This window comes from Mercenaria mercenaria, chromosome 5, assembly GCF_021730395.1.
Source record: "Mercenaria mercenaria strain notata chromosome 5, MADL_Memer_1, whole genome shotgun sequence".
Lineage (NCBI taxonomy): Eukaryota > Metazoa > Mollusca > Bivalvia > Venerida > Veneridae > Mercenaria > Mercenaria mercenaria.
In genome coordinates, this window is record NC_069365.1 from 16,122,838 (window position 1) to 16,148,889 (window position 26,052).

The window sequence follows — 26,052 nt, forward strand, 5'->3', positions numbered from 1 at the left end:
CTTTACAATCATCACAAGCCTAAATTAGATAGGATTTTATAAAGGTTAACATTATTTCAGGTTAAAGGTCAGTAATTCAAATCCTTCTTTGTTTCATATAAAAAACCACAACTTCATGTCGTCTTTACGTATCTTTAGAGAACATCACTTTTTCCTACACCAATTTTTCATGAAAGTTCTATCACAAACTAACGAAAAAATGAAAAGAAAATAGGGGGTTGAATAGTTCCTAGTGAAATGCCAGTCAGTTGTGGTCTGCTACCCTAAAAATGGCGCATATTTGCTCTCCTCCGCGCAATAAACACCTACTTCCGGTTTCGATCTGCAAAACTTGCCATGTGGGTTGTATGAACATGAAAACCGTCCCATTTCATGCAGAATGTATTCTAGTAGCGAAAAAGTGTGGTAAAAGCACTTGTTCTACACGAATTTGCGCAGAAAATGGGAAAATTAGGATCTATTTATTATGAACTTCTTTCGACTACACCACGGAAGCACATTTTCGACCGAATTACTGACCTTATTCCTATAAGAAATGTTTCTTATCAAATTTCACACCATTTTCATCTCTATTTCCAAGAAAGATGTAATACCAAACCTATTGCCAAGTTTCATTGTGAAATTTCGAGATTTAGGGGTTAATTTAAACGTTTAATAGATGCCACCCCCTACCCATTTACAGGGCTAAATTTTGGCCTTATGGACCTTTTATTGTATATTTTGGTAAAAGTTTCACTCTTTTGCATCATTTTTCACTGGGATTCTGAAATATCATTCATTCCGTCATGAATAAGACCCAGAAGGATGCATTTTGTGCATTTTCTGACATTCTGGAGACAAAGTCTTGGCTTTTTAATCCCAGAAATCGCTGCTGAAATAGGCGCATATACATAAAATAAGGTCAAAATTCAAAAATTTTCGAATTTCATTATTATTTTGCACTGGAAACACTATTTTATATCATATACAACCGATTTATGGCTATAAAGACTAATTGCGATGTGTCTCGAGAATAGTCTTATTTCAGCTCTTATAGGTTAAAGGTCAGTAATTCAAATCCTTCTTTGTTTCATATAAAAAACCACAACTTCATGTCGTCTTTACGTATCTTTAGAGAACATCACTTTTTCCTACACCAATTTTTCATGAAAGTTCTATCACAAACTAACGAAAAAATGAAAAGAAAATAGGGGGTTGAATAACTCCTAGTGAAATGCCAGTCAGTTGTGGTCTGCTACCCTAAAAATGGCGCATATTTGCTCTCCTCCGCGCAATAAACACCTACTTCCGGTTTCGATCTGCAAAACTTGCCATGTGGGTTGTATGAACATGAAAACCGTCCCATTTCATGCAGAATGTATTCTAGTAGCGAAAAAGTGTGGTAAAAGCACTCGTTCTACACGAATTTGCGCAGAAAATGGGAAAATTAGGATCTATTTATTATGAACTTCTTTCGACTACACCACGGAAGCACATTTTCGACCGAATTACTGACCTTATTCCTTCATTTGTAACAAGACCAACCTACCAACTTCATCGCAATTTCAAAGGACGGACAGACGGACGAAAAGTGGTCACAACTCCTGATTTAAATTAGCCCAGGTTCATTATTGCATTAAATTCTACCTTATTTGGCCACTTAAAGGAAACCAGTTCAGTTCAGAGTACACAAATACTTTATTATCCTAATAATGTTTTACTCCATTTTACTATTGATAAATATCTAAAATACACTCAAAATTTATATTATAAATTTGGTGAGAGGAAAGAATGATAACGGGAGAAATGACCAGTCTGGCGACAACAGGTAAACGTTACCTCGAGCATCTGTAGATCTGGCAAAAGTACATGGGAAAAGCAAAATGTTCCCACCAAAAAAAAAAATCTAAAAAAAAATTCATGCTTTGCATGAAATACAACATACTGATAAAATTATCTGAAAAAGGGATGATACAAAAATATCTCTATACTGTATAAAATGGGTATCAAGTCAAAACGTCATAAATTGACATAAGTTTCAAAAATGCCAAAGAATAGAATAACTGTACGAGAGCTTATCGAACTGCCCTTCTTGTATTTACAGATTGATTGATTTATTTCAGTATATAAAACACATGGTATGGTACAACACAAATTAAAACAAATTTCAAATATCACATATCGAATGACTAGGAATTAAAACATATTGAAAGACAATTAAGAATCATTACTATCATAAAACACAATAACTGCAGAAAAAAATGTACCAGGACATGTATTCATATACCCAGGATGACACAAAAAGGGGAATGTGAAACCCCATATTTCCATTGTGGTCCTGGATGAATGGTGACATGTCCTAGCAAGGCACAACAACTTTGTAATAAATGGTGGTAACTTGAGCAAGTTTTCAGCAGTTTAAAAAATTATCACAGTAAAAGAATAACAGTAGGCCTATAATTAGAAAAGACAAAATGTAACTACAAGCTATGTAGAAGATGATTTTTTACTGAAACCTTGAACTGCTGCATATTTGCAGAATTTTAACATTATGTGGCAAATTATTCCACAAAGAACAACCATTATAGCTGAATGATTTTTTACCAAATCCTTTGACTTTAGGAATGTTGAAGCATGACCCTTTACTAAACCTGGTATTGTGACGATGTATAGAACTGGCTTGAGTAAAATACTCGTTCATGTAAGAAGGGCAGAACCTGAATGTATTTTAAAAATGTGATTTAGAGTTATTTGTTCCACTCCTCTTGTGACAGGTAACCAGCCCAACTGTAAGAAGTGTTCTGTATCAATATGACTTCTTTGATCAAGTCTAAGGACAAACCTAATGATCTTGTTTTGAGTAACCTGGAGCCTATTCTTCAGACTCTGAGAAATGCCATAGTACCATACAGAGCAGGCATATAGTCAAAGTGACATTGGATCAAGGACATGACTAACATTTCCTTAGTGTACAATGATAAAAACTTTTGCTTTTTGTACAGAAACCTAAGTCTTGCATTTGCTTTTATAATGATTGATGTAACCATGGTCTCATAACTCAAACATTGATCCAATATAGCACCCAAATATTTAACAGAGATGGTGTGCTTAATCACCGTACCATTACATACTATATAAAGATTAGCACTCTTTTTTTTACCTAGGCTTTGAGCCAAATAAAATTGATTCTGTTTTCCCTAGGTGCAATGACAATTTGTTGTCAACTAATTCAAACAAGATGAAGAAAAGAAGAAAAACAGGTAGAAAAGTGCCAGATGACTGAACATGAATTTAAACTGTTTTGTTAAGCTCAAAATAACCTAATATGATTATTCAATAAATGGTATCAGGTAGACTAGTTAGTAATTGTTTCTGAAAATAAGCATATCTGTTACACGTTTTACCGTATAACTTGATTTTTTATAATAATTATGTGAATAAATTCTGTTTTTAAAGACGGTAAAACATTTTTTGTTCCCGGAATCTAAGTAAGACAGTACAACAGATCTAGTTACAGCTTCCAGTAAATTTCTACAAATCAAACAGAAGGAAAATATTTCCAAGTGTGAATTGCATTGTCATTCATTCCATTTTTACCCAAAATAGACCTTTTTATGATGCTATCACCAAGTGCGAGATTTGCAGTTGGAACACTTTTTCGCATATTCTCATCATGTGTAAACATTTAAAAGTTATATGCAAAGACAAAATAAAATGTAACATTATAAAGGAAATACAAACTGGAAGAACACCACAAAAAGGACCTTGGAAGACAAAGTTTTATGTGGCGAAACTCATATCGGCTTCGACAACACAACAATTTTAGCCGGAGCACTTGCACTTTAGCAATCCCTATAATAATGTCTTAAATATTAAAAGTTATAAGGGGTAACTTTATTTTGAGATGAATATGTTTGGGGGATGCTGCCCCCACACCCCAACTTAATGCGCATGCGCACTGTAAACTTCTTGGACCGCTAAAGTGCATTCTACCCCTTTAGCCTCATAAAAATGTCCACCATATTCAAACTGTTTATTTCACAGAACTGACACCAATTCCTGAGATATTTTTAAAAAGCCTTTGATTGGGCACCCATGTCATCCCAGGGACGACAACACTATATTTATAGATTCTTAGATTTGTATCGAGAAATATGAATGAGTTATGTGGCGGAAATATTGCGCGACTTTAGGATGCCAAAATTATCCTGCAAAAGAACGAGTGCATATTTCTCGATGCAAATCTAATAATCTATTTATTACATAGCATCTACACTTAAAACTACATGTATTACATAAATGATACAGTTCTATTATTAAGCCTGAGTGAACATGAAAATATCAGCGTTAAAGTACATTAAACGCGACGACATACACGAAACTGACGTCAGAAATGACGTCACACACCCGATATGAAATTTGAACGTCAATATGGAAAAAATACTGACGTTTCAGTTCAATTAAAAGTTGGCAGAGTTTTAAAACTGGTATGTAATAAAGGCCCATATCCATAAGTACTATGTACTTTGCAAAACCCTTAAATTCATCTACTAGTATTATCTTCATCAATTACCAATCATTTAATGCTATTCCATCTTCCATGTGCATGATATCCGTGAATATTTCACGTGGCCCAACAAATGGTGTTGAATATAGAAATTTTGAACAAATAAATTTCATTTTCAAACATGAGTCATAAAGTTTACACCATTATTTTGCCAAAGCTAGAAGAAGATTACAGTATTTGAGCATATTTTGCAAAGAGCACCTTTTTGTATTCATGTTTCAGTTACTTATATGAAAATCGTCCTATAATCATTGTCTAATGTATTATGTACCCCAACCGTTCAAACGCGTTTTTGGATGAGCTACTCTTCTCTCGAAATATAATCCTAACGGGCCAAGCTGCAGAAGTTCATAACAGACCAACAATCTTACATATCACTCTCAAAATGCAGTTCTGAACAAATGTATAAGGTACCTTTGATGCAATTCATTTATTGATGTGTATTTTTGCGACTTTACTTTAAAAATGGTTTGAGGTAATTGCATGATTCGATTTTGCTGTACTTATGACACGTTATTATCAATAGATGCATGCAAATTCAGAATTTTTTATTAAATTATTTGAAAGATATTTGCAGTTTGAAAGTGACGCGTTAGATGTTCCGATAAGACAAAGAAGTATAAAATACATTTATTTTTATAGCTCTTTGGATAAGAGTACTCATTATTATTATTATCATTATACCTTCTGTTCCAATAACAGACCTGCCAAATGATCTTAAAACATTAGAAAAGTCGAAGTTGAACGGGTATCGTGGATTGATTCTCAATGTGTCAAGTTGATATCGCCGGCAAAAAACAACATATCCAGTCTAAGTCCATGCATGATACGTTGCTTAAATAAGATTTTTCAAACTTTTGGTTTCCTTCGCAGGAGCATAACAGATATCTCAAAACCCGTAAAGTCCACTGTTTACCAGACCCTGGTCCAACCACAGCTGTAATCTAAAATATGCGCCCAATGATGGATAGCACTTATGCTATTTCTGATCGGGACTACAAACCATATATCACTGGAATGCTCTTCAGCTTAAATTCGCATAGACTATATTTCACTCGATGTATTTTTTGTAAAGTTTCTATTGGATTTAAAACGTAAGGATAGATTTCTCTGTACACAGAGCACAGCAAACATAGCCAGAGCCATAGATTACAAATCAGGCCCGTCACCGTGAATTTGTCAAGCAATTTTAGCGTTTGTTTAGGATTTCATAGCAGGCAGTTTTATGAGGGAACAATGACAGCCTATTGTATTATACACTTGTAAATCCTTACAGTTAAGAAAACAATCTGTCTGTTAAACCAGTCAATATAACTTTTTAAGCAAAGAATTTAAAGGCTCATAATGCCTTTGTTTAAAATGTGGCTGCCACATTTTTCGTTATGAACATTAAATACATCAAATGTTTGTTAAATCCTTTTTCTGATAATTACTTTCTTTAACATTTGTCAAAGGTTTGAATATTTCTGAATATACTAGAACGTTTTATTAAACCTGTTGGGTTTTTTATTACCTTTATGGCTCTAAATATAACAGTTCAATTGCAATATCAAAAGCAATGCTTTTCTAACCATACAAGTATGCATGACATCTATTTGAAAAGCAGCTTCATATTTTTTAAGGTAAAAATTTGAGTATTGTGGACCTTTAAAAAATCGAATAATTCGATTCTGCAACTTCCCATGGCACACGTGTATTTGGCGCCTAACCAAGTTGGAAACTGTTTTTCCCAAACCCTTCTACTCTACTCTAATTATCTACAACCCCTTTAACGTACTGAATTTTGAATTTTTATAGCTGGGTGCTAGGACATTTTAGCCGGGCATTGTGTTTGGCTGGAAGGCCCTGGTAATAACCCTGCATTGATCCGAATGTCTCTTACCTTTCTGATTACTTAAAATTATTTCGAGTCTCTCTCTCTCTCTCTCTCCACCAAAAAAAGGCTGATGTTGTTTTAATTAATTCAATAATTCAAAAAATTCATTTTGTCAGTACAAGAGCAACGAAAGACAAAAGCAAAATATACTGATGACATGAAAAATAATGCCAATATCTTTTTATTCAAATTTGCCAGTTTGGTCGAGCCGTTCACACATCGCTGAACCCTTTGTTCATCATTTTTGTATTCATGCGTGTATTTCAGCTTTGTGTTAATGCCAAAACCGACAATAGTAATATTCAAGAAACGGCGACATTTATCTTATTTCTGAATAAATATGTAGGTATGAGCATTCACTTTCTTGGTCAGATTATTCCAATCTGATGGTCATGGTTTTGATTCAAAATTTTATTAAAACTTGTTTTCGATATTTTTGATGCAAAGACCAAAATCATGAAAACAACCCTTGCAAAAATATGTTTATTTGGATTTATATTTTTTTTCTGTTGTTAATGCCCTTCCTTCCAACGTACACATGTTAATGAGGCTTTTTTCAAGGTGTACACCTTTCGATATGGTTGAGACATGCATGAACACTAAAATTAAAAACGAATAGCCAAAATCTTACAACCCCTACAACATCCAGAAATTTCCTTTTTCTTTTTTCTCTCGTGATAAATTAGAATCATTGGTAAATGTCAAGAAAATACCTGGAGGTGTTACTTATTTCACAGAATTTCTATTACGGGCTGGAAATAATGAAATAAGTTTTCAAACAATATTGACACCAGTGTATATAATTTTTTTTGTATATATGGTTTGAATGACATTCTAATATATTGTTCAGTTTAAAAAGGGAGAACACAGTTACAACTTACCATGACTGTTCCTTTAACATTGATGGTGTCAGTTTGTATGTAGTGCTGGCAATGTCCGTTGTCACCGTGACCGAATATGCGACGGTGTCCTTACATAAAATAAAAAGAGTGGATAACCACAGATCTCCCAACACGACATAAACGAAAATGTTGCAGGCTCGGTTTGATAAAGCTTTTTCATAGACGGCAGAGGAAATTCAATCTACAATCCACGCCCTCTATACCCAGGTTGCGCAGAACTCAACATTTACACATGTTTCAAGTACCAGAATATAATTTAGAGACATCCGCAGACGTATTTATATGGCGGTGCAGATGAAACCTTCAACGATACACAGAGTGCACTTCAATGAAAAGCGGCGTATGGTCCCCAGTTAAACTATTGGCTTTGCCGTAAACGAGAAAACAATTTAGAGAACTAACCACTTGATAACTGGGCTGTGCGGTCATCTCTTCCAACACTAGTCGTGCTCATGTGCTCTGTAAGCTTATTCAGATGTGATTCAATGATTAAATTGCACGAAATATTCAGGGTTATAAATTTGCAATTGGTACTTGTAACATGTTAGACCAATTTGTACATATTACTCTGTCATTTTTAACATCTCTTTCAAGATGGTTGACTGACTTCACAGCATAAACACTTTGTGGTACATCATAGCTAAAGATAATGTCTATCAAAAACTCTAGTGACAATTGATAAAAAAAGGATGAATATCCAACAGGTAAAGCGATGTTCCAAAACACACAGCCTCCGCAAAGCGCAACCCACAGCACGCGGACGCGTACATGACCAGCACACACAGACAAACATACACAGAAACAAAGACAAAAACACATGAGGACAAAACGAAAAAATAAAGAAAAACAGTAGGGTACCGCCTTGTATGATCAGTGGCAAATACCATTCGGCGCTTTAACTGGTTTATAGTGCGCACTAAATCTAACTCATCTCTCTCCCTATACCGCCACCATGTTCCATAGTCACAAGACAATTCCCACCAGATGAATCCCTAACACGTGTAATGGCAACAGAAGGCATGACATATAGAATTCAAAAGTGCTCTTGTTAATTTATATAAAAACCTTAAGAACCAAAAAACGCCAGTACTCAGTGCCTTTACAAAAAACAATTCATCAAGAGAAACACTCCTATGGGACCAACGAAACCGGCCAGAAGACATATCAAAACAGTTCATTTCTGGTGTGTTTTAAAAATAATTATTAGATTGAGTCCTCCACCCGTTCCGTCAGACACAGTAAAATAGGAAAGCGTAGCGTCCAATTGTTAAATGACTGAATACTAAACATGCGATGTTCCTCAAACAGTTTGGTCATAACATTCTTTAATAGAATGTTTTATAAGTCAGCTGCAAAACATTTGAATTAACTCTTCTTCTGACATTTATAGTTCTCAGATTTTGTTTTACTAAGACGGACTCAGTCTTAAAATTATTTCAGGAAAAATAGCACGATATTTTTGCAAAATGGAATAAAAATTCTGACATAAAGTCAATTGTTTACAAAAAAAACTGCACTATTTGAAAGAAAAATGCTGGTGATAGGAAGTGGACAATAAACGCCCTCTACTATAGAAAAAAAACCGCCCTAGATTTGTATCATCTCCTAATACAGGTCGTTACCAGGTCTTTTCACGTTCCTTATTTCCGTAATTTGGATATTCTGAATAAAGTTTTGTATGAACGAGATGACAGATATTAAACGAGACATTATTGATACATTAGTGTGGACGCAAGTGGGTGGGTCAACGTAAAATATTGTTTAAGTGATATAAATGTCAGATACTGTATTCACTTACGCACGGTGCAATGATTCTAAAATTTTCAAGAGTTAAAGAGGTTTGATTTTGATATGTGCTAAATTTACATACTGTTTGCGCTGCATTTCCGCCCTTTATTTCTCTTTAAATATAATAACATACCACTGATATTATACATAATTCTAGACTAAAGAACATCGGCGGTGACAATAGGACTTTTTTACTTTCACATATTTTTATAGCATCTAAATTTATCATCAAAAACTATTATTGTGCAGTTACTTTCATTCTGGACACCAACAGAATTTAGATTTTGGTGTGTTATAAAACTCTAGGGATCACATTTCCATGCATAAAAAAATGTTGAATTTTCAAAAAGAATAGTTTTCGAAACTGATTTTGCCAGATTGTTACATTGGAAAAAGCACATTTTTGGCCAAAAAAGGAACCTTCTTAGACATATTATAAAAATGAAATGTCCTGCTACCTTAGAATGATATAAAGTTTATATAGGGATCTTGTAAAATGAGACCGCAATTCACTGAAACCCTTGTTAAGGATTAGGCGGAGCAAACAGTAAATATATATATCGCTATGACAATCATTTGAGCTAAACTTCTTATTCTAAATAATTTGCAGGGCCCACTCTGGAGAATCGTCGCAAATAAATGTATTTACAAAGACGGTGCGAATTCAAAACATTGCAGTGATAAGGGCCTCACCTTTTGCATCTAGTGTAGGCTCGCCTGTTACAAGTAATATGTGGAGTGAACGAAACATTGCAGTGATAAAAGAGATAAGGACCCGATATGCATTTAGTGCAGGCTCGCCTGTCCTGACCCGAAGAGGTCCAGTGTCTGAGTCTGGGCAGTGGCTACATGCTCCTGGGGCTGATTCCAAAGTCGGATGCCATCTGGGATGAAGAGTAGTGAGAAACATCGGTTATACAGGACAGAACTATGTAGAGTAGAGTAAGGCATTTGTGAAGAGAAGACTGAAGGGCGCAGATAAGTTCCACCTGGCATTTCTACGAGGTTGTTGATGGTGCCATACATCACGATATATTCTGGCTTTGAACAATATGTTGAATTGTCGTTGAGCAGATCAACATCTACATTAGTACATCATACTGTCAGACTTGACAGTTCTATGACAGTGCGCAAGAATAAGAAATATACAGACAGAAACTGATAGTAAAAGTAAGAAGTAAGTAAACTCGTCCAAGTGTGTACGGTGGTAAGTAAAAGATAGAAAAAATGGTGTAAAAGTGTTACCCAGCTACTTTTCACACCATCAGGACATGGCCAATTCGGCTTTCGTGATGGTACCAGGTGGCAGAACCCCGTCGACATAGCTCAATTTAAATCCCCCGTTTCGAGCTATTAAGTAGCTGGAACGGAGTTCCCTTAAGGATGTACGAGCGATTTTTTTCTAACGTTAATTAAGAATTTTTTCTTATCCTGTGATCTTGAAGAACATTAATTAGTTTCTAAGACAAACAAGAGCAGAAAAAACATAGGTCACCGAATTCGTTTTAATTTTATAGGGCATTTTCTTCACCCACTGCTTAAGCATTTCTGAAATTTTGTAAAATTAGAAAAATGGTGGTACTATATAAAACATATAATATCCTACTTAATCTTATAGGGATTTCAGATCTTACAGGTTAATATGAATATATGGTGATGTCAGTATTATATAAGCATAAATGTCACTAACAAATCTCTTTAATTTTTACATGTTGACATAATTACCCCACCCACATTATTTTCAATGGATAAAACGTATTTAGATCTACAAAAAAATTCTGACGTTAAGATTTTTTGCAGCATTAAAGACACACAAAACTGCTTCAAAATGGAAAGAAAAAAAGTTGGGGTCACCGTGCATCTAAGAGATTTATAAAGAAAAAAACTGCTAAAAAGTGGTGAATTTTGATATTTTTTGTTCTTTTTGTTTTAATTTATATTTTCTAGATAATATAAAGTGCTATCTTGAAAACTTTTATTTTATTTATAGCTTAACATTATATGTATCAGTCAGAAAAATATCAAAACCAAACCTGATCTACTTTAATAGATATTTGAAATTACCTACACCTACCCCATTGTAAATCTTATGTTAATTTTAGGCAAATGCCAGCCAAAAATAAGGGTGAAAAAAAAATTCACAAAAAGCATAATAAATTTGGTTAAATGGTACATTTTTAGCCATATTTTAGTTATTTAGCATTAATTTTTGGCAAAACTTTTGTTAGAAAGCAATATTCGAAAGAAACATTTTTCAAAATGGCGGATATCCTGAAAAAAACGCTCGTACATCCTTAAGGTCAGGTTGGACAGCCCACTTTTAACGATGCCAAAGAGTAGGCCTCAGCAACAGTTGCTGGCAGAGTTCCATAGCAGGATACTCCTAGGAAAGAAGCTGAACGTGTAGCAATCAGTTGATGCTCGATATGGTATAGGTATCTGTCACTTTGTAAGAATCTGGGTATGACCTTCGCCGGCGTCAGGTAGTCCTCAAGGTCTATGGTTACAAGATGGTATACTATCTTGTAGAGCATACGGACTTAGTGTTTATGGCAACGTGAATCCAGAGTCTTCCAGCTAAATTCTTCCAACATATCGGATAAACTGCTGGTGTTATGATTCCAGTTTGTTGCAAGGCGAACTGGTCTCCATTGTACTATATCATTTCAATTTTCTTGGTCAGTAATTTTCAGTACTCCGGCATTGGTTATAGAAACATACGTATACAATTTATTCTTATGTATGAGCGTATATACTATACTTAAAAATAAAACATTAGCTACAATTAAAGCCGGTCATGCGTGAAAGAAAACGGAATACCTTTATAAGGCTTTTGAGGTGCAGCCAAATTAGCCCGGAAATTATGCTGTAGCACATGTGAACTCTACTGTGAGTGGTCAGATGAAATCAGATTGAAATCAGATAAGCCAATGAGATATGTTGTTACAGATCATTACTACAGACACATTCGGATTTTTCGGTTGTTAAGGTGTAAAGCCTTTTGTGGTCACATGATTGTATACGTCACTTGTGTCTTTGCATGATCTGAAAGGAATAGTAATTTGTAGGGGGAGTTTACCGGCGTAATTACTTGTGATTTCCGTGTTATTTTCTTTTTTATCACACAAACTTTGATAAAATGCCTGAGGTAGATCTTGACAGACCACCATACACCCCATTTTTCGGGGCTATGGGAGCTACAGCCGCTATGGCGTTCAGTGGTAAGTGGATGAAGGGTCTTGTGACAACCGGAAATTGATTATTTTCATTGAACATTCATTATCATACCAATTGATTTTGGCACTAGATTTTGGTGTCAATTAACAAGATTTTGTCTGGAAATCCTTTTATTTGGTGAGGCAGAACATCAGGCACTTTGATCTTGTCATTTTTGTTGCAGATCATAGAGAAATGTATTCCATTAAAAATTAATCACATGACAGATGTTCTTTCTTATGAGGATGGCCAGTTCCTGTAAAGATCTAATTGTGTTTAAATTTTATATATATGAAATAAAGCAGCCTAATAAGACACATGTGTGTGCACACATTTTCAGAGACTTTTGTCCTGATAATTCTATGTAATTCATTCTCTTGTATTCCCAGGATAAGGTGCAGTTCATGTGTAGGCTTAAACTTTAGTTAAAGCAAAGATCACAATGGAATTTCTAGATTTGATGTTGAGATAAAGTAACTCGGCCTCCTAGTCTTTCCTTATCCTTTCCTAATAGGGGGTCTTGCTGAAGTGGATCCTAGCCTCTGCCTCTAAAAACACGTTTTTCTGGCAGATGAGAATTTTTTTTTTAAAAAAACTGAATAATGAACACAATGGTTATATCAAAGCAGGTTATGAAAGCCGTGTTATTTATCATGTTAGGATATCTGATTTTTATTTATAATTAAACAGTTAAAATATAAGTTTGTTCTACCACTTAAAGGGAATGGTGTTGGTAACTTGGTTTAAGAGAGGTAAATTTAAAACTGGGAATGTGAAACTGTAAAGTTCCGGAATTTGGAATGTGATGTTTCCTGCTGGATCTTTGTTCATATTTATTTAATCAGAGTATATCGCCACAAAATACCACTTGTTTTTCACAGAAGCAGACTGGGATGTGATTCAGATGAGAGCTCTTTAAGATATCTTTGAAAAAAAATCATGTGTTAGTTTTGTCAGAAAGCATACTGTAACAAATATTTTTTTAAACTGTAATTGGGTATAACCTTCATTGAAATTTTGATTTAATCATTGAATGTACACATAAATATTGTAGTCCTGAGAAATACATGAAAAAATATTCTGTCAATATTCTACTTTGCGCACAGCTGGAATTACAATACCGTTAAATGAAATTCAGAGCTTGCACAATATTGAGTAAATAGATGGTATAAATTGTATTTAGGCAGAAGATTTTACATTTAAACCATGATTGAGCAAAGATGTCTAGGAATTCTTTAAAGTTTGCTTGCAGCAGAATTCTAGGAATAGTGATTAACTACATTAGTTTATTTCAGATAATATAAAAACAAATAGTGATGATGTCTGAATAGAATTCAAATGAAATAAATAAGTCGAGTTATCCCAGATTGCATGAATTGATCCTAGTAATTGCTCTGCATAATGATTTTATGGTGGGAAATCCATTGGCAAAAATGTTGTACTAAAATGAATGTATTTTGACATTGAAACAATTGTATCTGCATTTTTAAAGAAAATTTCATCATCTGCTTTCATGCACTGACAGGCAGATTTTTAACCACCACTTAAAATTAACAAATTGAACTTATTTTTTTACTTCAGTTTGCTATCAAGGTTCTTTGGGTTATGTATTTCAATATCAAACTCTTTTTCTAACAATTATGAATTTAAAAAAAAATTGTTACTGTACTAAAAGACTTTTTTTATTTCTTAGACAGTTTTTTCTTCACTGAATATATTAAACACTATTTTGTACTTTTCTTGTAATGTGACAATACAAAGTTGATAATATTCATATTTAAAATCTCACTTAAATTTGACTACTGACTCTCCACAATTTTGTTAAGGTTATCTCCCCTTAACAGTAAATTACACTTACCAATCTCTCATATTATCTAGTGTAAACAAGTCTGCTTGTGGTTAAGACTAATAAAAGTTTGTGTACTGGTTTGATAATATTTAGGGAAAAAAGCTTGATATTGAATGTTTACTTGACTGAAGTCAATGTGTGTTTTAACCTATAAGATCCCATGATATGTGCAAGGAGAAAAACTTATTTGGATGTTATACTAAGTCTATACTATAGTTTAGGATACAAATAAGTGGGGAGAGATTTAAAATATGTTTTGTAAATGAGAAGAGGATAGTGAGAAATTAAAAGTAAGTCATCATCATTTTCGAAATTCAGAAGACCTTAAGTTAGAGGTTAAAATAAATTATAGAGAATATTGAAAAAATACAAAGTTATAATATCAATACTAACATTTAAAAACATCAACTTAAAATGTATATGGTACATTGTATATTCTTCAAATCTGAGCATTTTTTTTTTCAATTCTTAAGTTAAACTGTGTTAAGTGCTCCGTGAAAATTTAAACTATAGAATGAAAAAGTTTGACTCCTGTTAAGTATATGGCATTATTTAATCGGACATTGCTGGGTAAAGTTTAAGACATCTTTAACAGATGTTGATCAAAAGATACAGACGAGGACACTATGAACTTCTCTGTAATGATTGTGCCACTGACATTTTTTGCTCATCACATATATGTTGCTCCATTCCCCTGCCCTTCTAACGGAAAAAGAAGAATATCTCAGTCAGTGTCTTCATCACGTCTTCCCCCTGTGCCTTGAAATCTTCAGTACACACCTCAGTCTTGAATTTTCAGCAAGTAACATACATGTATGTACTCCCCCAACTTCCTTCAAGTCACACACCACAAACCAAAGTGGTAGTAAAGTTTACTTACTGCCAATTTCAGAATAGCTCGCCGTTTCAGTGTTTGCATCATACACTTGTAGTCACTGACTGATATCGATTTTCTTATCGTGAGTGGCTAATTTTGTAACCGTCATTTACATTAACTCCGCCCAAGTCGCGAGTCAAGTTATGTGGGTTTTCCCCATTAATTTGTCTTAACAACACATAAATTGTCGTAGTGGTCATACAATGTATTTATGGTTTTAAAACTTGATGATATTACAGTTTAAGACGTATCTCAGAATCAGTTTCAAATCAAACATTTTTTTACAATCTGTGACTGATTACAATTACGTAAAACTGTCTCGATTAGTGTCGCATTATCTAAAAGTACTTAATTTTTCTGTCACCGATGATAAAATCATTAATCCACTATAGCCTCACTACAAAATGCAAATTAACTCAGCGCATAAAGTTTATACATGTAAAATTACACATGTGTTTTTACCACTTGGTCAGAGATCTAAGTTTACAATAGTAAATCATAGCCCGGCTGGCATCACTTTTCATGTCAAAAAAGTAAAATATTTAATTTAAACATAAACTCCCTGTTTAAATACGTTACTCAAGCTATAAAGGTAATAAACAGTTCTGTGAGTTTGAGATTCTTCCAAATATTGGCTTGAATTAACTGAAATATAGCCGTGGTACATGGGAAGAACCTCTGCAAGAAACGTCCAAATTTCTCAGATAAAGAGATATGATCGGTAGCAAGGCTCGAACCCATGCCCTCCCCACCCACCCAATTGACCAAATCAGAGGTTACAGTGATTTCAAGTTAGCTCCTAACCACTTGACTACGGGGATAGTCACATGATGGATGGATACTACAATTCCTAGTTTAGAAATCACACGGGCACATTATTGCAATAAAGCAGAAGTCAGCATTGACTTAGGGCGACGAGTTAGACTAACAGCTTATTTTTACATCTATTTTTTCCGTTTGACTAAAATGTTCATGACATCACATACTACATGGTTTCTGTATGCAGTAATAATTTGACGGATTTCTATGAAAAAATGTATAATTTTTGATATGGAAGACTTTTCCAACGAAATTTCAATCGATGACAATCCTTTGTTTTAATATTTTACACATCACGCATATATATACAGAACTTACGTGTCTCAAAAGTGGACTCGTTTGAGAGAAAATATCGGTAAAAGTATTTTATCTTTAATTTCATTTAAAACTGTGATAGTAGAATTTGAATTGTAAAAGGCGATCTTGCATAGACTTTATTCACCGTTAGATTGCCTGTCACAAATACTAGAATTTAACGACCGTACCATTTGACAATATGCAGTTAATCAGAGTCACATGTGCTTTTGAAAGTTTAAAATCATAAATATAGTTTTCCTATCATATCTTGTCCAACTTCGACAATTCTGGGCGTCGAACTTTGAAAAGTCGAAATACATGTAGCATTTAGACACCAGACCCAGATAGACGCATAATTATACTAGTAGTGACCTCATCACGTTGTATTTTACCGACAATCGGATTACATCTCATCATATGTAGCTTTTTACCATGTAGGAAAGGAAATACGTATTAGTTAAAAACATAATTGAGCCGCACCATGAGAAAACCAAAATAGTGCGTTTGCGACCAGCATGAATCCAGATCAACCTGCGCATCGGTGCACTCTGCTCATTATTCTTACTGTTCGCTAATAGTTACTCTAATTGCAATTGGCGTTGAAAGCGAACAGCATAGATCCTGACCAGACTACAGACGCACTATGTTGGTTTTCTCATGTCGCGGCTCATATTTTTTTGTATAAGTAAATGTTTCCGTTGTCATTTAAACAATGAGATTTAATAATGATAGGTTCTTCATGACATTTAATTTGACGGATTGTATATATTTCAATATAAATTAACGGATATCTAAGCTTGTGAAATGTAAATATTTATTACTACGTCGTGTGTTTCTGGGAGTGACTGATGAGCCCCGTTAGGCTAGGTTTCGTAATTGTATATTCAAACAGTCTTTTGATTTGCTGGGCCTTTTTTGTGTTTTCATCGTTCTCAACAATATGTATTAAAAAAGAACATATTATATTTTTCCAAAATACCTTGCACAAATATGAACTTCCGCTTTAACATGACACTGTTATCTTACGTTCAAATTAATTAGATATTGAAAATTTATCATCTAAACTAACATTATGAGACCTTGAGAAACACTCAAGGGTCCCCAGGATCTCCCTCAACAGTCACTCACTCTTGAGAGTTGGCTCGGCTGTCACTCACCTTTATGAATACAAATGGAATCTTTCCTGAGTAAAGACGTGACCGTTAGGCAATTTATTTGAGTGTACTCAATGAGTGGTGTTGGAGTATTGTATGTATCCTTGATAAGCCCAGGGGTGTTGAAAGATATCCGTCATAAAATTACCTTGGGGCTATATTGCAACCTGTATTTGAAAGTAAACGGTGTCGATTGTAAAGAGGTCAACTGCTACATTATCAAAGTTCATTAATAGTCATTAAATTTACAATTGATTGAAGTGATCGTTTACAAGAACTAGGAAAACAAATGATGAATTGTTTATGTTGGACTATATAAGGAGAGTTGTCATTCTACAATTTCGATACTTGAACTGCGCTTATGTAATACATTTGGAATGAACATTGAAAATATTGACACATGATTAGATTGAAAGACACATAGATCTAGTTTTTAACAGACTGAAAACTTTTTACACAAAACTTTGTTTTTTAACGATATAGTGACACTGCTACAGGTATAATTGTAAAGAAATATTGTTAAAGTATAATACACAATACGAGACTGTACCTACTCAATACATCACAGTGTTTGTTGTTACTTCTCCGAATGATTTGGTTTGAAAGAATCGAACTAAGAAATAATAAGTTTTGTAGTATTTCGTTTAGAGTACATCAGTGTCAATCCTCAGACAGTTCAAATCTTTAATCTAAATAATTTTATGTGTATATGCTGCGGACGTGTCATGCACATGTATGTACGCATTATGCAGGATTATCTTGAAATAAATTCCCGCAATATTTTACTTTTGTACCTAACCCTTTACGTCGTTTTTTTTTTTTTTTTTTTGTACATTTTAAGCCACTGCGATCGATAGAAATACACTTTTGGGCGGAGCAAACTACACGCGTGATCCTCTCACTGATAACTAGAGTGACAGCTACGTCATTTACTACATGCGTTTGATGTAAACGCCCTTTCGGCGAGCTTTTCTGAAATTGGCAGTAAGTCTCACATTGTCAAGAAGAACATTCATAAGTATGACCATGCAGTGACAGTAAGTGTTCTCTGGTTACATATACATATTGACTTTCCTGTATAAGATCAGACATGTTCCTTTTCACCTCTCATGATACATTTGTTGTTAACTCATTGCAGTAAACTTGTAGTTTTCACTGAAAGAAACAAAGTATCATCAAACACAAAGTACAGAAATGTTGTTATACACATATAGACACATAATCATGTGACCTAAATTTACAGTATTTGTGAAACTAACTTTAAACACAATCATATGTCTTAATGTACAAACTGTATGTTTGTTTACTATGAGCACTCTGTGGTTTGTAAATGAAATATCTTCCCTTTTAATCATTAACCTTTACCATGTTTAATTTCTAACATGGACTGGTCTATCATTCAATTTGGGCAGTATCAATCATTATTCAAAGGGATGTTCACTGAAAATTAACTTACTGAACTGTGAACTGTGCAAACCATGATCAGCCTGCACTGGTCACAAAGGCAAAATCACTTGCTGCCAGCAGGCTTAAGTTTACCATTTAAAGCTCAATCATGAGGAGTCAGGGTTCGATTCCCGACAAGGTCATCTTTTTTTCTTGATGTGGCATTTTTAAATAGGTTAGAAACAAAAATGTTCATAATATGACCAGACTTTAATTTGAAAGAAAGGTCATTTTTAATCCAAAATCTGAAGGTCAGTGCCTTTAAGACATGTTTTAATAATGACTGAATTATTCTTAGATCGAGATTTTTATCAGATTGGATGGCATGTGACAATAAACAAGGCAAATGCCTTGGTTATTTCATAGATTTAACTTAATACTTGTAATCAGTAATTTGTGTGCGTTAGAATATTCCATGAGTGTCTTGTAGAAAATCTTTGTCTGAGACTCTTGGAACAGAAATAACTGAATGAAAATCAATATTATATAATCTACTACTACGACTCTTTGACCACAGGGAGTATTACCCTGTGATATTTTGATGATTCTACAATTTCCATTTCCCAGTTAAACACAAAAATAAAACATGGCCTTGCCAGATGCTTTTTTAAGTAGCTTTAATTTGAAAAAAAAAGGAAATTATAATAACAGTTTGATATTTGCTTTGGTAAAATCAATACTAACCCATTTTAAGCAGGTACTATGTAATCATTTAATTTGGTGGGCAGGAAATTTCACAGTTTTGGCTTGAACAGAATAATCTGATATTTCATGGGGACATGGATTTGTGGATTTCAAATTTGGATTGAAACAACTGCAGAATCTAGGAAATTAGTACCCGTCAAATAATAACGTTTTACAACATCTCTGTTGGTTATATTGTATGATATGTTTGTTTGGTAAGATAACTTGCAGATTTTTATGTTTTCTGGAGGTCTTTTAAGAAATCCACCATTGGCACCAAATGAAGGGACTTGATCATGACAATTATTGCGTACAACCCACTGTCATGTAATCAAAGACCTGAAAGTTAGTAAAATATTAATTGAATTGGGGTATTGTTGTGGTTTGTAAATAATCAGGCAAAGAAATTGGAATTTATTTGTTCTTTTTTATCATTCAGTTTAGTGAACTGATCATGTAACCACAAAATCCATGAAAATAAGTCCCTACTTACAGCTCTGATGAATGCTTGCTTTAGACCCGACTGTGAAACAAGAACACCAATCCCATATAAGGCTGTTAGCAGATTTTAACCATATGTGATAAAAAAAGCATCCATTGGGTATTCATCTACAGTCTCCCAACTTACCCATTTAGTGGTTTTAAAGGATTTGATTTGAATATGTGGTCTTATATATATGGTCAATAATACTAGAAACATGTGTGCCAAAATGCTTACTTATAGAATGAAAGAGAGTCTATTTTCTGCAAGGTCAGGTGAATCTGTTGAGTGTGTGTGGGTTGTAACATCCAATATCCAATAGTAAAATCAATAGAGCCTTCTCCAGTAATAGTGACTCTCAAATCATAGAGCTGTGTTAAGCAAGAATATTCCCATGATTTTCATTGTAGGAAAGTATTGATTCTACATTGACTGGCCGTTTTTCTTTCTAACCTTATGAAAAGATATATCTTTCTTCTATAAGTAGCTTTGGTATGATTTAACCTTTAATCTGCTGGCAGCAGGTGATTCTGCCTTTGCGGCTAATGCAGACCAAGATCAACATGCACATCCGTGTAGGCTGATCATGGTCTGCACTGTTAGCTAATAGCCTATTCAGTCAGTAGCTTACGGAAGTCGGTGGTTCTACCCAGGTGCCCACTCGTAATGAAATAATGCATGGAGGGGCACCTGGGGTCATCCTCCACCATTAAAGCTGGAAAGTTGCCTTATGACCTATCATGTGTCGGTGTGACGTTAAATCCAAAAAAAAAAAATTCAGTCAGTAAATTTTCAGTACCACCCTTTGATAAACAAGTGGTACTGCCCAAATTGAAAGATTGGATTGGTTGAACCAATTAATTTTAGAAATTAAGCAGGGTAAAGGTTAAGGGCTACCTTGTTGTTCTGGTTGCTGGCTGTTTCAATTGCCCCTTTAACCTCTGTGCACTGGAAACCTTGCTTGGAATGTAAAATTCCTTTGTGTAAGGAAGTTAATTAGATGGCTATGGAAGATTGATGGTTCTAACAAAAAATAAGCCCATGCCTGAAATAACGCCCATAGGGGCAAATAGGGTCTACCTGTGCCATAAAAATCTGGAAAGTCACCATCAAGGCATTTCATTGTTGGATAACAGAGGCAGATATTCAGCCTTTTCCCAATTGAAAACCAGGACTTTTTGTCAGAAAGTCACATAAACTTTATTTACAAATTTGCTCAGTTTGAAGTATTTCATGTATTTGGAAATTTTGCAGTATATTGAATCTGTAATGCTGTAGAAACTGAGGCTGTAAATTTAATGTCTTTAGACTGTATATGTACTGATACAAAATCTTAAATATTTTGCAAACATTTTGAATTTATGCAATCTAAGTGTGGTTTAATATAAAATGTTCCCTGAATCGAAGCATAACACAAAGGCATTTTTCGGTGAGTTACATGTAAATGTTTTGTGCATAAATTAGCAGTGGGATCAGCGTATGGAACCGATAAGTCTTATACTGGCATTACATCCATATTTTTCTCAAGAAATTCTTAACAGCACATAAGAGTTGATTTTGTTATGTTTTCAGCTCTGGGAGCAGCCTATGGAACGGCAAAGTCTGGTACTGGTATTGCCGCGATGTCGGTCATGCGACCTGAGCTTATCATGAAATCCATCATCCCCGTTGTCATGGCTGGTATCATTGCCATCTACGGTCTTGTCGTAGCTGCTCTTATTGCCAACAGTATAGATGCTGAATACGATCTTTTTAAGTAAGTTCACTTGAACAGTAACCATTTTAGTACATAATGTTTGCAGTAGTGAATAGATAAGTGGTATACAATGTAAATAGGCAAAAGCTGATATTAAAATAATGGCTGCCCCATCTGCCAAATACTGCAAATAGTTTCGAGGCTGGTGTACAGTACTGAACACCCCTTTGCTAAATATTCATGCATTAAGCAAATGGAGGAATGATTTTTACATCAGCAGGAAATCACACTGGCTCAAAATTACTGTGTATTTGAGAAACCAAAGATAATGTGCAGACAGAAAAGAAGACCCTAGGTCGAGATAAATTGTAGTCTAGATATTTATACACTGGGGAAAAAGAAAATACCATTATGTTTAATTTAGGTGATATTAGTGACAGCAGTTACAACAGTCAATAAATAACTGTAGTTAAGTATTCTATTTTGCTTCCATATTGATCGGTCGTATTTGGCAGCAGGCATTATATAAGTAGTGTGTGTTATCATCTATTCTTGCAATGTATTATATACAGGTTACAGTAATAGTTTTAGAAAATAGAAAAAAAAATCACAGTGATTTGCCTATTAAATGACTAAATGTCTTAGATGAGGTTTTTTGATATGATACTTAGACTTGAAAGTGGCTCTAATACATGTACCTAGTGCTTAAGGTTGCTGACAGCGGATAGTTTTCTTTCATCTTTGTAAGTCTAAGTTCTGCTTGGAATTCAGCTTGGACTAAGATTAGGAAAGGTTGGCACTTCTGCCAACATGCTTATTCAGGGGTGAAATAATACATGAAGGGTACATTGTACTTGTGTCCTTTTCTGCTATTAAAGCCCAAAAAGGGCCATTTGACCTGAGCCCCAGAGCCCGTCTGCGTATAAAAATGATACCAAAATGGTAATTTAGGGTATTCCTCTACCAATAAGCTGGAAACGTAATTATAGTACTTAGAAATAGTATTGATAAAACACAGATGCCATGCTTTTAATATAGTTGCTTTTACTGCTCAGAGAGTTTCATATTTAGTCAAAAGTTTTAAAAGAGGATTTTTCATATGACTCTTTGACTTCTAGCTTATTGTAATAATTAGTTTTAATTCCTATCAGGATAATTGAGTTGTGCCATGGGAAAACCAATGTAGTGGCTTTGCGACAGGCATGGATCCAGACCAGCCTCAGGTCAGGATCCATGCTGTTAGCTAACGGTTTCTCTAATTACAATAGGCTTTGAAAGTGAACAGCATGGATCCTGACCAGACTGCGCGAATGCGCAGGCTGGTCTGGATCCATGCTGATTGCAAAGCCACTATGTTGGTTTTCCCATGGCATGGCTCATATTATACACATGATTTTGTTATATTCTACAGTGTTCTGACATCTTCATATGTCAAAAGACTGTATAAATACAACTGTTTAGCCAGTACAAATGTAGTTTGTAAGAATATAAGTTTACTGTAGGTAAAGTGATTGTTTTCTGTACTTGCAGGAGTTTCTGTCATCTTGGAGCAGGTTTGAGTGTAGGTCTCAGTGGTCTTGCTGCCGGTTTTGCCATCGGCGTTGTCGGCGACGCTGGTGTACGAGGAACAGCCCAACAACCAAGATTATTCGTGGGGATGATTCTAATTCTTATTTTTGCTGAAGTGTTGGGTTTATACGGACTGATTGTGGCGCTCATTTTGGCCACAAAGAGCAAGAACTAAGATCTATGGTGCTCTGTTAGGTACCTGTTAAAAAATATAATACTTGGAAAGATTGTGGTAGAATAGTGTCTATAAATTTTGAAAAATATCAAAGTATGTCAGTTCAGTAAAATCATGGTGTTTACCCTTTTATATTGGTGTTACTATTTTTTGGAACGAAAAATAAGGAAAGAAATTGTAAATGTCTTAAATGGTTTAAATTTTTAATGTATCTGGTTATATCCATTTGCTTTGCATTGCAAACGAGTATCAGAGTTGGCCAGAGAGAAACAACTCGACACAAGATTATCACTGCTTTGCTAAGATGAACAAATTTCCATATAGTTGTGAATATAGCCAGATATATTGTTTCAGTGAATGTTAGGGTATTGGAGCATTTGTCATTAAAGACAGATCTGTATACAAAATTTGCACTTTAACGAGGAAGTTAATTAACATACATGTATCCTGTAGGTATAAATCATATAGGCCTTATGAAGTTTTGAAAATTAGAAATTGAGACATGCAGTTAAAAGCAATACTGGCTTGATTGGCAAATGCTTCAGTTTTATTGTTTAAACTTACGAGGCATACAAGCTATAGAGTGGAATAATTTTTGTTTTGTATGAAAACCTTTCGTGATAAATATTGTATATTACATTTTGTTATAATATATTTGTAAATAGTTAGTCTTCTGTTGATGGACTTAAAAATGAAAGCAGGGTAGCTTGGAGAACAATTTCACGAAATAATGATCTACTTTTTTATTGTGAAAAAAAATGTTTTAAAACACCAGACAGAGGTCTTGCAATGTAAATATTCAAAACGAAAAATTTTGATCTGAAGTTAAGTGGTTATTAATTCTATTCATATTGGCTAAAATAAAAACGATACTACCAGTTTGTAAGAGGTGCATCGGAAGGTTTTTAATAGAACAATAGGTTAAACTGATTAAAGGTGATTTCTTGAATTTTGAAATAAAGGTAATTGTAAGATTGCTAAGTTGTATGAAAATGATTATAAATCTATTGATATAAAAAATAACAAGTTTATCAGTGAAAATATGACTGTGAAGGTACTTTTTCATCAGACATTTGTAGTTACCCTCCAGCTAACACATGTACTGTAGATACATTTAACATTTTGTGAGTAACATGTCCTTATGTTTAACTTGATTGATTCGATCTTTACTATTTTTATGAATTAAACTCACTTTAAAAGTTTGCCAAAATATCCTAGGATACGTTATGTACTTGTACAATTTGTATAAACTATTTCTCAATGTTTTGAAAATTAAAAAAAGCTACAATAAAAATACAAGATTTAAATGTATTTTCCTTGTTTCAAAGTCACCTGTCTCTGTGATTTACTCTATTACTGTTTTTAGTCATAATTTTTATGTTTTTCAATAATATTTTATTTAGTTTTTCTAGAACATTTTCAATTGTGTTCTTAGTTACTATAACCCAGAGAGAATGCTTAAGGTTGTTTTATGCTAGAAATAAATCCCATTGCTTTCTGTTTGTAAAAAGAATTGAAATGACATCAATATTTTATTCCTAACTATTCTATGTTTTTTATTTATCCTGTAGCATATAAATTAAAATATTGGATTAAACTGGCCAGTTTTCTAAGCATTTGTTTTAGTGTGATGTGATTAAAGTTAATTTATAATGGAAAATTAATTCTTAGACTAATAAATTATGTGATATTTTGTCAACATTGGTATACAATTTGAACTTTTTATTACAGCGCATTTAAAAATGTTGTATCTATACTTTCCCAAAGATTCTTGAATGATAAAAAAATAGTCAGTTAAAAAAAGAAAACACTCCCTGAAAAAACTGAAAAAAAAAGACAAAATTCCGCAGTTTTACATGTGAAAATTAAAAGAACAACTTTCTGCTAGTTTTATTGCTTGTTTGCTTCAAAAATATTTTTCAAATTTCTTCTTTTTATACAAGCCCCATGTAGTCTTATACAGAATTTTTCTGACTCTTGTAAGCAGGTGTAATCAAATGGAAGCAAAAGTTAGACATGTATGATTGAGAAATCCCTTACCCATGTGTGTAGTAATATAGCTCATTTGTTAACTTCGTTTATAATGGAACATTCCGTCACAGTGTATAGATAAACTTCGATAAAATGACACAATTATACCATTATTAGGCTGGTAGTCAGACACATGTTGATTTTGAAACATTGGTCATGACCCATTTATTAGATGACCTTTGCCCTTGAGGTCATTTTGCATTCACTGTGCAATAAGGAACAAACCGGTTTAGAAGTTGGTAAAATTGTGTCATCATATCTTATGTCATCAGTAAAATCACGCTGTATATTGTTTTTCATTTCATGCATGGTTGACTAAAGTGACACAGTATATATATTTTGTTTCCATGTAAATGTGAAAATAAACTGGAAGAACTCATCAGTACAGTGTTGTTTTCTGCATTTACTTTTCTCCTGTGTTAGCTCACCTTGGCAAAGGGTTCAGGTGAGCAAATAGTATAGGTGGATCAACCAGACAAAATATTCCAGAAGCATCTCAAATATTGCTGGTCAGAATTTCACTAAAATTGTCTGTAGTATCTGGTGTCGATCATACTAAAGGTTTTTTCCAAATTGAAATGGTTTTTTGCTTGACTGTATTTACGAGCTTCCAGAGCTGAAACAGTGAAACCTTCAAACGTTTGAT

General features: G+C 34.0%; 1 protein-coding gene across 1 annotated transcript; it reads left to right on the forward strand.

Annotated features, from left to right (window-relative positions):
* The first annotated feature begins 12,114 nt into the window (after positions 1-12,114).
* LOC128556890 (V-type proton ATPase 16 kDa proteolipid subunit c-like) lies at positions 12,115-25,788 on the forward strand. Its single transcript, XM_053542777.1, has 3 exons — positions 12,115-12,333; positions 21,508-21,691; positions 23,162-25,788. The coding sequence occupies exons 1-3, from the start codon at positions 12,252-12,254 to the stop codon at positions 23,373-23,375; spliced, it is 480 nt and encodes a 159-aa protein (XP_053398752.1). The 5' UTR covers positions 12,115-12,251; the 3' UTR covers positions 23,376-25,788.
* Positions 25,789-26,052: the final 264 nt, after the last annotated feature.

What these genes read in the sequence shown, in the direction of transcription:
- LOC128556890 (XM_053542777.1), top strand. Translation starts at nt 12,252, where the DNA reads ATGCCTGAGGTAGATCTTGACAGACCACCATACACCCCATTTTTCGGG. An exon ending in AGCCGCTATGGCGTTCAGTG is followed by an intron (nt 12,334 to 21,507) that starts GTAAGTGGATGA and finishes TTATGTTTTCAG; the next exon opens with CTCTGGGAGCAGCCTATGGA. An exon ending in GCTGAATACGATCTTTTTAA is followed by an intron (nt 21,692 to 23,161) that starts GTAAGTTCACTT and finishes CTGTACTTGCAG; the next exon opens with GAGTTTCTGTCATCTTGGAG.